Source organism: Echiichthys vipera (genome assembly GCF_963691815.1).
Source record: "Echiichthys vipera genome assembly, chromosome: 3".
Classification (NCBI taxonomy): domain Eukaryota; kingdom Metazoa; phylum Chordata; class Actinopteri; order Perciformes; family Trachinidae; genus Echiichthys; species Echiichthys vipera.
The window spans coordinates 19921421-19934934 of record NC_139828.1 but is presented as its reverse complement, the minus strand read 5'-3'; the positions used below and the strand labels follow the sequence as shown (position 1 = coordinate 19934934).

At 39.5% G+C, this 13514-nt stretch overlaps 1 protein-coding gene across 1 annotated transcript in view; it reads right to left on the bottom strand.

The window, feature by feature from the left end:
- LOC310945371 (E3 ubiquitin-protein ligase rnf213-alpha-like) overlaps positions 1-13514 on the bottom strand; it is a 42046-nt gene that overhangs the window by 20705 nt on the left and 7827 nt on the right. Inside the window, exons 16-25 of the mRNA XM_083911452.1 lie at positions 11559-11711; positions 10279-10898; positions 9929-10088; positions 9633-9850; positions 7632-7769; positions 6361-6516; positions 4953-6219; positions 4273-4457; positions 3981-4136; positions 47-3616 (exon numbers count right to left, since the gene is read on the bottom strand). Coding sequence (XP_083767578.1) covers positions 47-3616; positions 3981-4136; positions 4273-4457; positions 4953-6219; positions 6361-6516; positions 7632-7769; positions 9633-9850; positions 9929-10088; positions 10279-10898; positions 11559-11711 — 6623 coding nt within the window. The remainder of the gene's footprint in view (positions 1-46; positions 3617-3980; positions 4137-4272; positions 4458-4952; positions 6220-6360; positions 6517-7631; positions 7770-9632; positions 9851-9928; positions 10089-10278; positions 10899-11558; positions 11712-13514) is intronic.

The following is a 13514-nucleotide window of genomic DNA, read 5'->3' as shown; positions in this document are numbered from 1 at the left end:
GATTTTTGCCTGTAACATTTGATGCAATAGTAAAAAAGAGAATTACCTCAGTGAAGACGAAGTGAGACTGTTCCAACATTTGTGTTTGATAGAAAATGTAGTCTCCCAATGAACTGTGCATGTCATCATGAACATATTTCTTCATTAAATGTTCTCTTTCCTCATCAGGTAGCCTGGATTTGTCTAAACGAACAACCGAGTCGGGAGTGGCACAGTTGAGCAGAATGTCTTTGGCTTTGTTCAGAACTGTCTGAGCATCTGTTTCACCACTTGGATTCTCTGTTACTTGCAGGACCACAGAAGAGCATGTGTCTGAGTGGTAGCCAATGAAGACATCACTTGGAACATATTGTCTTTTCGTGGATTGTTGACCACTCAAGGAGACAAAATCATCAACCCATTTCTGCAGTTGCCTGGCAATGCCGTTCTGCTCATTTCTGAGGACAGTAGTGATATCAAGGTAGTGTTTCTCCAATCTGTTTATCAGTGGGATTGGAAACTGCTTGTAGACCACCTCTTTCTCTTCAATGACAATGAGCCTGAAGTTTTTGTGAACTCTGCATTTCACACGATGTGTTCCTAATCCAAGATCAACATACTTTTGACCACCTAGGGTCACATAGTATTGGTTGAGAGCGTCATACAGACTTTCGTACAGATTCTGAAGGTTCAGAAGCACAACTGTTTGTCCAGTCTCCATGCAAACCTTGACACGATTGATGTTCCTACAAATCTGGGTGTACTCCTGATCCTTTGGAAAACTAGAACCAAAGATGATCTCTGGATGGATTTGGTGACGGAAGAAAATCTGTTGGAGGATCTGAAGAGCTGCGTAGTTTCTTGTGAGGATTAAAAGGTAACGACTTTCTTCCACTTGGCAAGCTGGAGAGATGCTTTGCTCAACCAAATCAAGGGCGGTGATATTGGCATTGGTAAAGTCATCCCTGAGTTCTTTGCTAAAGATGTCCATCACATTCACATCATCTTTTCCGCTGAAGTTTCTCAGGACTGATTCAGTGATTTGATCTGCGGTGGGACTCTCATTACTGATTTTAGTAACGGAAAATATCATCTTTATCAGACTGTAGAAATCCCGCAGACCAAAAAAACCCCTGCCTTCTTTGCATACTGTCATATATGCTGTTGCAAAAGGCTCAAAGAGGTGTTTGATCTTTTCCAGAACCCTTTCTTCTGACGAACATATCCCTTTAGCGCTTTTGATGAGCTCTTGCTGGCTTGGATCTCCACGGGACACGAATATTCCACGATTCATCTTGGCAGGGTCCAATGCCCAGTTGGAAATTCCAATGAACCCAACCCTTTTATGAGATTGTGGCTCATCATCGACACAGCCCTCTTCCAATAACGGGTGCAGTGTTTTCAGTGGCATTTTAGGGGAATCTTCAGCCAATCCAATCTCATCAAGGACAACCACTGAGATGTATTCATCCAAGTTTTTGCTTTCCTGAAAGCGGGCACACTGTTTGAATGTGTTGATAATTCCTTCAGGAGTTGAATGAGGGCTGCACTGGAAAGACACCAGATGTATCTGCTTCAGCCTCTTGTGGAGTTCAGAATGTGAGGCTGGGCCCTGCATTGCATCTGCAATTAGGGTTTTGGACAGTGATTTGGAGCTCCCTGGTTTCCCAACAATAAATAAGGGAATTCTTAGCTCAACACAGATGACCATCATGAAGAAGTTTTCTTTCAAAGCCTCGTTTCTGGCTATTGTCTTACCCATGGGTACACCATTGAGTAGGAGGTCCTGCATGAGTTGGATTTCTCTCTGGGTGTTGCCTCCAGGAAGCAGCTGGCTGATAGATCTCTGATATTGCTTTTTGTCCTCCAAGCAGGACTGATAGCAAACTCCAGTGGCCATCAAGAGTGACCAGATGACTCTGTCATGGGCAGGTGAAAACATCTTTGTGTTCTTCTTCCTCTGACATTGCTCTTGAAGGAAAGCTCTCAGTTCTGCAGCAAACATGGGGTGATTTTTGTGGAACCACACAAACACGTGCATGCAACGTTCAACATCCCTTAAACTGACAAAGCTGCATTCATCTTTCCTCTCCCTCATGAACTTTTGTGATGACGACAACACCTTAGTTATAGATGGAATATAATGCTTCTCAATCGAATTGGCCTTTGCCTGTCTGTGCACTATTTGTTCGATGTACATTTGCTCTGTTGAGTCATTGAGCTGCCCAAAGTCCCAAACAAGAGGAATCATGCTGGGAGGTAACACATGAACACGATACACAAGCTGACGGAGAGGGATGGAGCCAAGTCTGTCGTCAGTCTCCTCAGCCCTAACCCGGTAGCCCAATCCAGATGCTTCTAGTCGTTCAATCATCTTGTCTGTATGCTTTCTGTAAGGGTTGCATGCAGCGACAATCTGCAGTCCTGTTTGAGAGCTAAGTTGTTGTCCCTGAACAGAGTTATCACAAATGATCTCTTTGATGCTGCTGATGGCTTCTGTTGTGTTTGCCTCATCAAAGAAAAGAACTGAGTCAAATTCATGGTTCTTTTTATTGTTTCTTGCAAGAGTTTCTGCTTCCTTCACTTTGTCATGAATCATTTCTGATGAGGTTCCTCCATGAACCTTGACCAGTTTCATGTTTTCTGCCGCTGCTCCACACCTTCTCAGCTCACACATAAACTTTATGAGTCTTGTCTTACCACATCCTGTTTCACCCATTATGATCACTGGAATGCCACACCTAAATCTCATATGGATTGCCATCATTTTGAGAATATTGTCAGTGGTCAGTTCATATGTCTCATCAGGATCTGTTGGCCACTTAATACCAAGCACACTGCACAGCTGATCAATCTTGTCAGCTCGAGGAAGCTGATCAAAGTTCCTATTAAAAGGGACTTTCTGAAGTCTTAAGCCAGCGTACAGCTCTTGAGTCATGATGTTTTTTTTTATCACTTCTCCTGTCAATGGATTTATCGCATCAACTTCATTCTGGTCATTGACCTTCAGGTGAAACCCAATGAAAGTCATGGACATGTGGTCATCATTAAAGAAGATGTATGGATGTGGCCGAGATTCCCACCTTTTTCTAATGAGGAATGGGGCTAGGTCTCTTTCATTAAGCCCACTCATGTCAATGTGTTGCCTCCCTGGGCTCTGGTCAGTGATGCATAGTGATGGTGTTGCAAAGTCTTTGGACATCAAGATCATGAACTCAACCACAAAGGTTCTAAACCCCTCAAGAGTGTCTCCAACAAACTCGAATTTGCAGAAGTCTGAATTCTCACAATCTTGCAACTGAAGATTAAGGAACCAGACAAAGTTGCGCAACTCGGCCCACGATGGATCTATTATGCCGCAGTAGATGAACAGTATCTGAAGACATTTTGCATGAGTCCCTTCAATGCCCAGGCGATAGGTGAAGTTGTCAAGATTGTTTTTGTTGTAAAAACGTGTGAGATACTGGTATGGTCTTTGATAAGCTTCACTCCTAAAACATTCGTCATCCATGAGAGGGTCATCAGTCTCAGTGTCAGTATTTTCCTCTCTCCTCATTTCCAAAGCCATAACCTCCTTTGGTGGACGACAAAACACCTTCGGGAAAACGTCAGAGAATGCAAAGTGTTCTTTTTGGCCCTAAAAATATACAAATAAATATATTGAAGTTTAGAATGAATTAATCAAGCTTAATCTCTCATGCAAAGATCCTGCATCATACCTCACTCTCCTACTAACTACTTATTGCAGCTACTGCAATTACCTCTACACAGTACTTAGCCAATCATCTTTGTCCTGCCTGCAACTGAAACAATTCTGACAGGATGTGGTTGATTTATCTACATCGCATAGCACAGAAATCAACTTTAGTGTTTTGAGAATCTTATCAAAACAATTCACTGAACAAGTTGTAACAATAATATTAATAATGAAAGAAACCAATAGCAAAGTATGGTATGATTTCAAAAGATGAATAATGCAGCAACAGGAAATCTCAACTTACAGATCCAGGGGTATATATGGCCTGATGATTTGTGGTTTCCAGCAACTCAATGATGTACAAGTGTTTGTGGTTGCAACGCCACATCAGTCCATCCGAATCCATCAGGTACCGCAAAAAGAAAAGCTTAAACAGGAATTCATTCAAACCCTTTTGCACCTGAAATATTGATATTAAAATTTGCATTAGTAGAAAAAATCTTACTAGATAAAGAAAATATTGACCAACCTAAGGGTTCTCTGAGAACCGCATTCTTAAAGAGAACTTTCATTATGGTAATATAAACGTTTCTTACCGAGGATGTGATATCAAAGTGAAACACCTTGAGATCTTTTTGTTGTGGCGTGTGATACAAAGACTGGAGAACCTTGTGCTCATCAATCTCATGTTCATATAGAGGAATGCACTTCCTTAATGCAGTTCCTTGATCAACACTTCTCTCCAGCTTCTCATACAATCTCTGGACATACAATGACTTGCCTAAAATTGCGGAATAACCATATATCATTTGACTGACTGAAACCATGGCATCAAAAATAACTGAGTGGAATATGTTATAGATGTATCTCTAGGAAGCAAGAATGTTATTCCAGCAAAACGATATCAGTTTGATTCTGTACCTTGTTTTCTATGATAAATACCTTATAGCTGATTTCAGTCAAATTATCATATAAACATACAATAATAATAACAACAATAAAAAATAATAATAGAGGTATTTTCTGCTGAGTATTATTGTTTGAAAATGTAAGTAATAAATACTACAAAACAGTTTACAGAGTTTAACTGTTTTCTCAAGTCTATAAAAAAAATAGGTGATTCAGATTTGCACTTTTTACTGTATAATGCATAACTCTAGATTTTTTTTTGTTTAGTTGTTTTTGTTTGTGATCTATCTGCATAATTTCCTTACATTATAGAGGGTGAATTGGTGATACTAGAAGAACTACTGTGTATTTACAATGTAAGACTCACCTACTCCTGCCCGTCGGGAAGCAACAATGCCAACAGAATGGCTACCTTTGAACACAGCATTCTTGTGATCAGAGGGGGCAATGTAATGCCTGGACAAGTACTTCTGAATCCTTTCCAATGGCTCTTGTGGAACAAAGTCTCTTTTGAACTGACTGAATGCAGTAGGAATGTAAGTATGCTCCCTGTCAGAGCTGCAGAAGATCACTAGCCTATAATCATGTAGGGAACGCAGATTTTGAAAACACTTCTCCATTGCACAGCTAACGTCATAGGTTAGTTGGTCTGCCCAAAGCATTGTGTAAATCTTCTGGCCAATGTCGCCAGGTGTCAGACATCTCCTCAGGAAAAGCTCTACTTGCTCGTAGGATGTTGCAGGGGTACACAAGAGTACCTCATCATAACTGGGCAGTGGCTCATACTCACTGGCCATGTACAAGCAGATACTTGAAGTCAGGACCTCATCATGTGGGCAGATTATAAGATTAGGTTGGTTTGAGAAGAGACCTTTTGGAAGACTTCTCCGGAGTGAATTGTCTTTTGACTCTGAGAGCACTGGCTCTTCCCATTCATTTTCACTTTGATTTTCTGTGACAGTCATCATTTTCAACAGACCTCCTAAACTCCTTATGTCCAAAAGGTCATGGAAAAATATCCCCTCATTCTTCATGTAGCCATTCCACAACTCTTCCAGTTCTTTCAAACCAATAGTCTGGTCTGCTGGATCATCTGCTGTAAAATGACTCAAATCAGATGAAGACATTTTGTTGTCTTCCTGGTGAAGAAAGTGACTTTGAAAGTGAGAATCTTCATTAATCCTTTTGCCAGGCTCAAAATGGTTGTGAAACCTTCTCCATGTACTCCAGACATGTGATGTTGTGCAGTTCGGTTTAATGAATGAGAGCATCATTAAAGCTTTGTCCTCTATTTCTGCATTCACATTTGATGGACTCACAACACTGCACAAGTAGAATATTTGTTCTGCTGTGAAATAGTTTAAGTAGTAGTGATCAGATCTCTGTTTATCCATGAAGTTTTGCCAGTCATCAAGAAACAACTCCATCTTCTTGGACAGTGCTGTAAGTTGTTCAACTAGACTTCCACATACTTGGATGCGATGAAGGATCTTGCAAAAGTTGATTTCCATAATGATACATGGGTCACTCTGAGTTTTGCAATAAATCTTTGCTTCCCAACACCTGAAGAGTGGGTTCCCTGCAGCATAAAGGTCAACAAATGCTTTGGCAAGTCTTTGGACATTGTCAAACACCTGAACAGGATAAAGATAAAGTGAGATAAAAAACCATACCTTCAATATTTTGAACATCCCATTAATTTACAGGAAAGAAGACTAGAACAATAAATCTCTTATCAAAAAGTCACAAAAATATATAAGAAATTTACACCTCACCTCAGCAAAGGATTCCACTTCACTCTGATTTTGTTCCCCTCTTCCCGACATGAGCATAAGCTTATTTTGCAACTCTTTCAGGTCCTCATAGGTACATGTCATGTTTTCTTCATGCCCGTCCTGAATTTGCAGCATCAGGGAAGTCTCTAAAGAGAGCTATAAAGGGAAACATCAATGATGATATAGACTATATTAAAGTGTTTATTGAATTGGTGGTTCAGTGGCTGTTGCCAGCCCGCTCCATCAGCTGATTCACTTCTGTTCCATAGTTGCTGTTACTGCCACAGCTGTTTTAATAGGGTTGTAATGATACGTTTTTAAAACGATACGATACGTATCATTTTCTTGGGTTCTGATAAGATTCAAGGATGATATTTTGGAATATTTATATTAGGAATATAACGTTTTTAACTGTTTTAATACAAAGGAATGTTTCAGTGTATCCATTAATAAATACTGCACCCCCTCAAGACCAACATTTGTGGCGGTGAGCAAGTTAATAATTGTCATGGGGTGCAACCTAGGTCTGTTCTGTTGACAACATAAATTACAAAACAACCAGAACAAGAGGTTGTTGTTAAACGTAATATTGTTACTTTCATTTTATTGAAGCAGTGTTAAACACTTTCTCGCAAACATATATCTACAGTGCCAACAGATGACTTTTCTTTTTAAACTTTGGTTGTATATTGGTTATAATAATAACCCTAAGGCTTCATAGTCTGAATCAAGACAGCAAAGTCAACAGCAGCATTACAGCTTCACTCTTTCGTTCTTACTTTTCACCATAAAAGCCCTATACATATAACATAACACTGCATCACTGCTTACCTGAGAGCATTCCACTAAAAAGCAAATCTACAAAACAGCTTAGAACTCAACAAAATATTTTGCAGGAGCTATCATCAAGTAGCGTTAATAATGGATGGTGGAACAACCAGCTCTAATGATACCAGCAAAAGAAAAATAGCCCTGCGGATGGAGAAAGAGGGAGAGTGATAAGAACTAGTAATGATCAGTTAACTCGACACCCGCACAATGCTAAACAAACAAATACTACTGGGACCACTACAGATAAACATTTCATATCCAGGAATTCATATTATAAGCACCACTGACTCTTCCTGTAACCATTTGGTTACAATTGAGAACACTGACCATACACGGTCCAGCCATATACAAGGTTTCACCCTATTCTTGTCTGTTTTTTTAAGCATCTCTGTATTTCTTTCCAATTCAAGCATTAATTTGATGTAGTCCATTTAGCGTACCTTTTTCTGGTCTTGGGCTTTGATGATGTATATGCCTTTCTCATTGATGGATGTCGCCAGGGACAAGGACGAAAATTCAACAGATCCATGGCTTTCCTTAACAGTCTTTAACCATTCCAGATGACGTGCGGTATCCAGCTAAAATCAGACACCAAACAAAAAAAATCTGAAAGTAATTCTTAAAGCAATTATTCCCTTTCTTCCATTTCTCAGTTAGAGCACTCAGTGCTTCCCTCGAAAGTCCCACCCTCTTCTCCATGCCTGACCTCTGATGCTCCCTCCTCCCCTGGCAGTTGAGAGAGAAATGCTGCGTTCAAGTGCCACGGGAAGTCCGAAGTTTCAGATCTCCAACTGGGCAAAGATCACTTCCAGTGCACTTTGCCTAGTTGGAGGTCTGAAACTTCAGACTTCAGCCAGAGAAACAGAGCAACGGATGACAGGCAGGAAGCTCTGCAAATAGTTTTATTTGGACCAAATGAAAATGATTGGTCAGACTTTTTTCAGAAGTATATGAGAATTGAATATTGATGCGTTTTAACACCTGGTGGATTTCTTTTACATTTTAGTGTGCCATAAGCTTATCAGGAGCATTTCAAGATTACAAAAGAAAAGTGTAACAATGCCAGAAAGGGAAGAATTGCTTTAAGTAAAGTAAAATAAGCACTTTTTTTTCTCTATAAATGACTAAAAAACAGTATAAATTTTAAGGAATTGGATAAAATAGGACTTGCCTGCATAGCAAACTGGTAGCTAGCTTCCCTCAGAGGATGCAGCTTTCCACAAAAGATTTGTGTAATATGTTGAATGTGAAGGTGGACTAATTAAAGAATGACTTTTCTTTATTTATTTTATATTTGATTTCATATTTCATTTAGCCACCATTCCTTTTGGTTAGATTGGTTTCATTTTATTGGCCAACCTAATTGCTTAAATTTGTGAACACATTGCTAGGAACTACTTAACAATGGAGTCCATTAAGCAAGCACCACAAGCGATCTTACTGATCCTAGTGGAGTATAACTAACCACTTACTAAAAGCTGAAGTTGGTAACTTTCTGTAAAAAATATGTATTTTTCATATTTGCTTTCAGTATATCTCGACATCACAAAGAGAAAGATGATCTGTGAAAAAGTAATGTATCTCTAACCCTGTCTTCTGTTCCTGTATGCTTCCAGAGTCCGCTCTGTCTGCTGTCAATGACTGCTCATGAACTCCAAACAAACTGTGAGACTTAGCAGCATTGATCAAATACGAATCAAGATTTCTGTTATTGTATTGCATATTTCTCTCATAAAGTATTTCCAAAAACATATTGTAGTGTACCATTAAGATGTAAAATGAGAGTGTTTGACCAGCTGGTCGGTTGGTTGGCGGGGCTTGGCTTTGTTTCAACTTGGTCACAAACATTCTTATTTCACAGTTGAAGAGTACACTAAAACGTGTTTCTGAAAACAGTTTATGTGAGTAAAAGGCAATAGAGCAACAGAATCTTGATTTATGCTTGATCAGTACTGCCTAGTTTCACAGTTTGATCCAAGTTCAGAGCAGCTATTGACACTGCGTCAGAGACTCCTCTGTTCCTAGTGGTTGTTATTCTACAGCAGTGGAAACTAGCAGGTGCCATTAGGAGCACTCAGAGAGGGCTCTGGAAGTAGACTGGAACAGAAGATGGAGGTAGAGATACATTACTTTTCACATATCGTCTGTGTCATTGTGATGCAACAGTTTTTCGGCAAATACGAAAAATAAATGTTTTGTTTTTTTTACATTAAGTCACCTGCTTTAGATTTAATAATTTTATAAAGAATTTGAAGGCCTATTCTCGTTTTCATCCTTGACCTACCAACCTTTCCATATTTGTGAATATATTAAGTCCTATTGGATAAACTGTAGATGATGAATTAATCTTAATTTCCTTGGTTTTGGCAATATGACAACTAAGTTAGTTCTCATTGCTATTTAGTCGCAGTATGGTGGTAACATAAAGGGCGGAATCTCACCAGCTTCGTTGGTATTTTTCTGTCATTTTCAAGTGCCTTCCACAATTTTGACAATGACTCTTTGAAGGCCTCAAAATCAGAGTCCTGCTTCAGTCCATACAACATGGACGAGTACCCAAGGACAGCGTCATGAAAACAGGCCACTCGATCCACATCCAGGTCATTTTCTCCAGCAGAGATGAATGCCAAGTCAACAAAAACTTTCAGTTCATTGATATCTGCAATTATAAAATGTCCTTAAGCACATACAAATCTTGTTTTAAACTTGGTAACAAACAATTCTATCTCCACTGTACCTTCAAGTGCTTCTTTAACCCACAGGACAAACTCTTTGCTACGCCTGAGTTTCTGAAGACATTCCTTGCGATCATTTGTAATGTCCATCAGAATCTGTTTGGCCTTTATGAAGGTATCATCTATGCAATTCAGGTTGTATTTCTTGAAGTCAGCTTGATTCTGGAAAAAAAATACAGTGAGTATGTAAGTGTGTATGATTTATGATTTCACTTAAGATTGCAAATTTTCTTTCTTCTATATCCACAAAAAGTAGCCTTAACAGATTCTCCCTTTGTACCAGTGTTTTTTTAAAGATATTTTTTGAGGACAGAGCTTCTCTTCCTAACTTTACATTTTTGAAAAAACGTACCATTTGCAGCAGTTTCTCCAGGATTTTAAAGTCTCCCTCTGGACATATTGTGTCCCTGATATCCATGATGATTTTTGCAGATTCCAATGCTAAATGAAGATCATGGTACTGTTGAATCTGCTGAATCCTTCCTCTGATCCATCTTCCATTATCAGATGGATTTGTTCTGCACATAATGTCTAAATCTTTCTGCAGGTCTTCGGATTTTCCTTTATAGTCCTCAAAGATGTGGTCTACTTCCTCCAGTAACAGTTCCCCACTCTTCAGACCATGATAAAGCTCTTTGTATGTGCTGTAGCAGCTCTGGAATATTTTGCTGTAGATCAGGTCGAGAGTGTAGATGTCTTCATTTCCATCTAGATGTTCAGTATCATCTGTATCAGGTTGATCTCTTGACAGCTCTTCCACTTGGTTCGTCCAGCACATTTTGAAGATTGCGCTGTCTTTAATGACATGCAGCTCTGAAGCCATCTGATGGGTCAATTCACAGAGGTTGAAATAAGAGACCTGCCCAATTGTAGGAGAGGTCTCTCCATCAAGAGTGTGAACCTCCATAAATTCATTCAGATTCATCATCTCAATGTTATGATGAAGTTTTTTGTCCAACCCCTTGAAGTCAACTGTGGATTAAAATTCTATTATTATTATTATTATATATTCTATTATTATATATATTCACAGGATGAAATTTGCCATGCAACAACTATCTTACCGTTAAAGGTCTAATCAGTCAGAATAAGTGAAAACACCTGTGTGGGTATTCAGGGGCTAAGTGAGGTAAGTCTATTGGCAGTGTTGGTCAATGGTTTCACACTGCTCTGAGAAATACCTCAATGATTTTCTGCTAACCTCAAAGAAGAAGTACTGAAAAAATGACTGGTAACTTTTGATGCGTTTGCTCTTGCTTTGCCTAGTTAAGTTATGGGTCTCCCTAGATCCTTCAATTATCTCTGCTTCAGTGCATCATTGATTAGCTAAGCCCTGCCCTTGGTCTCTGTTTATCAGACCACAAATGAGACAAGAGCTAGCTAGCTAGCACATCCTGTGGTAGCTCTGCATGCCTCCCCACTACTAGGAGACTACTTCACCATGTGGAGAGCGAGACGCAGCTCAGGACACGGTTCAGTTTGGGGCTGTAGTATTCAAATTCAGTCACCCGTGTGCCTGGCTTTTTAAATAGCAGCAAGTTTGTTGACCCAGTGGGAAGTCTTTGCAGTCTGGGAACAGAACACTGGTGTATTGGGTCATTATTTTTGCTCCAGTGTGACAGTGCTGCCTACCTTTGACATGTTGTGGAAGTTCCTTGCAGATTTGTAGTAGACACCTGACCAGCTCCTTCTCACTATGGACGGCTTCCGCTTCCTCTTTTCTTTGTCTCAGTAGTCTTCTCATTTTTATGTCTTCTTTACATCGACGATCATCACATAGGCCATCTAGAGGAATAAAAACACTTAGATGAACAATAACAACCAAAAATAAACTTGCAACTCTGAAGCTCAACAAAAAAAACCAGTGTCCCCATAATGGTGCATATACAAATTTACATCATATACAGGGAACATAAAGATAGGCGTGCTTTAGTGCAGTAGTTCCCCATGTGGGGGTCGTGCCACCCACCAAAGCGTCAAAAGAAATGTCTGAGAGTTGTCAGACCATTATTCGGGTAGGAAAGAGGGAAAAGCGTTCTACTACATAAATGTGCATTACATTTTTATTCAATAGTTGTATCTCATTTATGTAGTAGAACTTAGTTTTTCCCTCTTTCCTACCCCAATAATACCCCAATAATAATAATAATAATATCTCTTTGGAGGGCGTATCTTTGGAATCTTTGGAATAGTTGTGTCTTTTTAGAGGGCGGCACGGTGGGGTGGTTAGCGCTGTCGCCTAACAGCAAGAGGGTTCCTGGTTCGTATCCTGGCTGGCGCCCTTCTTTGTGTTTGGGCATGTTCTCCTCGTCCAGGCGCTCGCCGGCGAGCTAACCATCTGGGGGCCCCCGGCTTTCTCCGGGCAGGTTCTCTCTTCCTCTTCCTCTTCCATCGAGTCTTTGTGAACCATTCTTAGTCCGGCCCCTCGCCTGAGACCAGTCTGCCATGGGAGACCCTACCAGGAGCACCAGGCTCTAGACAACACAGCCCTCAGGTACACAGGGACACACAAACCTCTCCAACACGATAAGGTGGTGTGAATTAATGTAACTTAATTCAATATAGCTAATAGATAATATTAAATAGTTTGTAAAATGTCCTGTCTGCGCTGATTAATCGGCAAAAAAGGATTAATCGGCAAAAAAGGATTAATCTGTCGACCTCTAGCAAACATATGCTACTAAGTATGAGCACAAACGTTTTACAAGCATGTGAAGTGGATCTTATGTTAGGATGGGATTGCGATCGGGATGCTAATTTCTTTTAGCGCATTATGGTAATTCCCATTATAAGTTAGCACTGAGCAGTAAACATTGCATGATACAAATGAACAGTAACATCTAACGTACTAAGGATGAACAATACATCAATAAATTAGCTCTGTGATGATCCCCATCACAAAGCTAATATCAGCCTTAATGGAAATCTCCACGATGTGTTAGCATTGAGCTAACACCAAAATCCACTTTTGGCTTTATAAAGGCTCAGTTTTTCGACTCGTCAGCTTGTAAAACGCAGCTCTGGGTTATTTACCCTCTTGGTAGTACATTCCACCACACAGCATTTGGGCATTTTTCTGTAATTTATGCTAGCAGACAAAATTAACAAGGAGGTATGGGTGGGGCTTTCTATCTCTGTGGCTCCACTGCATCATTAAGCCATAATTTAAGGACAGCATAAAATATCTTTATTCTAAAAAATGTGAAAAACTCGTCATAGCTCCAACTCCATAATTCAGTATTACACAAATTACAGTCTTTAAACAAATCTCTGAATTTACTTTACCCAGACTTTACTTTGTTTGTTGATGCTGAAAGCACTAAAAAAAATATGAAACATCTGACATTTGAAAACTTTGAAAACAGCAATGTCCTTTTAGGAAGCGTTTTAATCATTATTACCTTTGTTGGAAAATAAGTAGCTCCTACTAAAAACTGGCCAAACTACTGACAACATAACTGGTGTCTGGACTTTGCAGTTGAGTTTTTAAAAGGAAATTTTGCTTTAAAGAAATCTCATTTACTAAAATCAAAAATATATGGAAAATATTGTCATGAGTGAATAGTGAATAAATTGTTTTTCTAATAG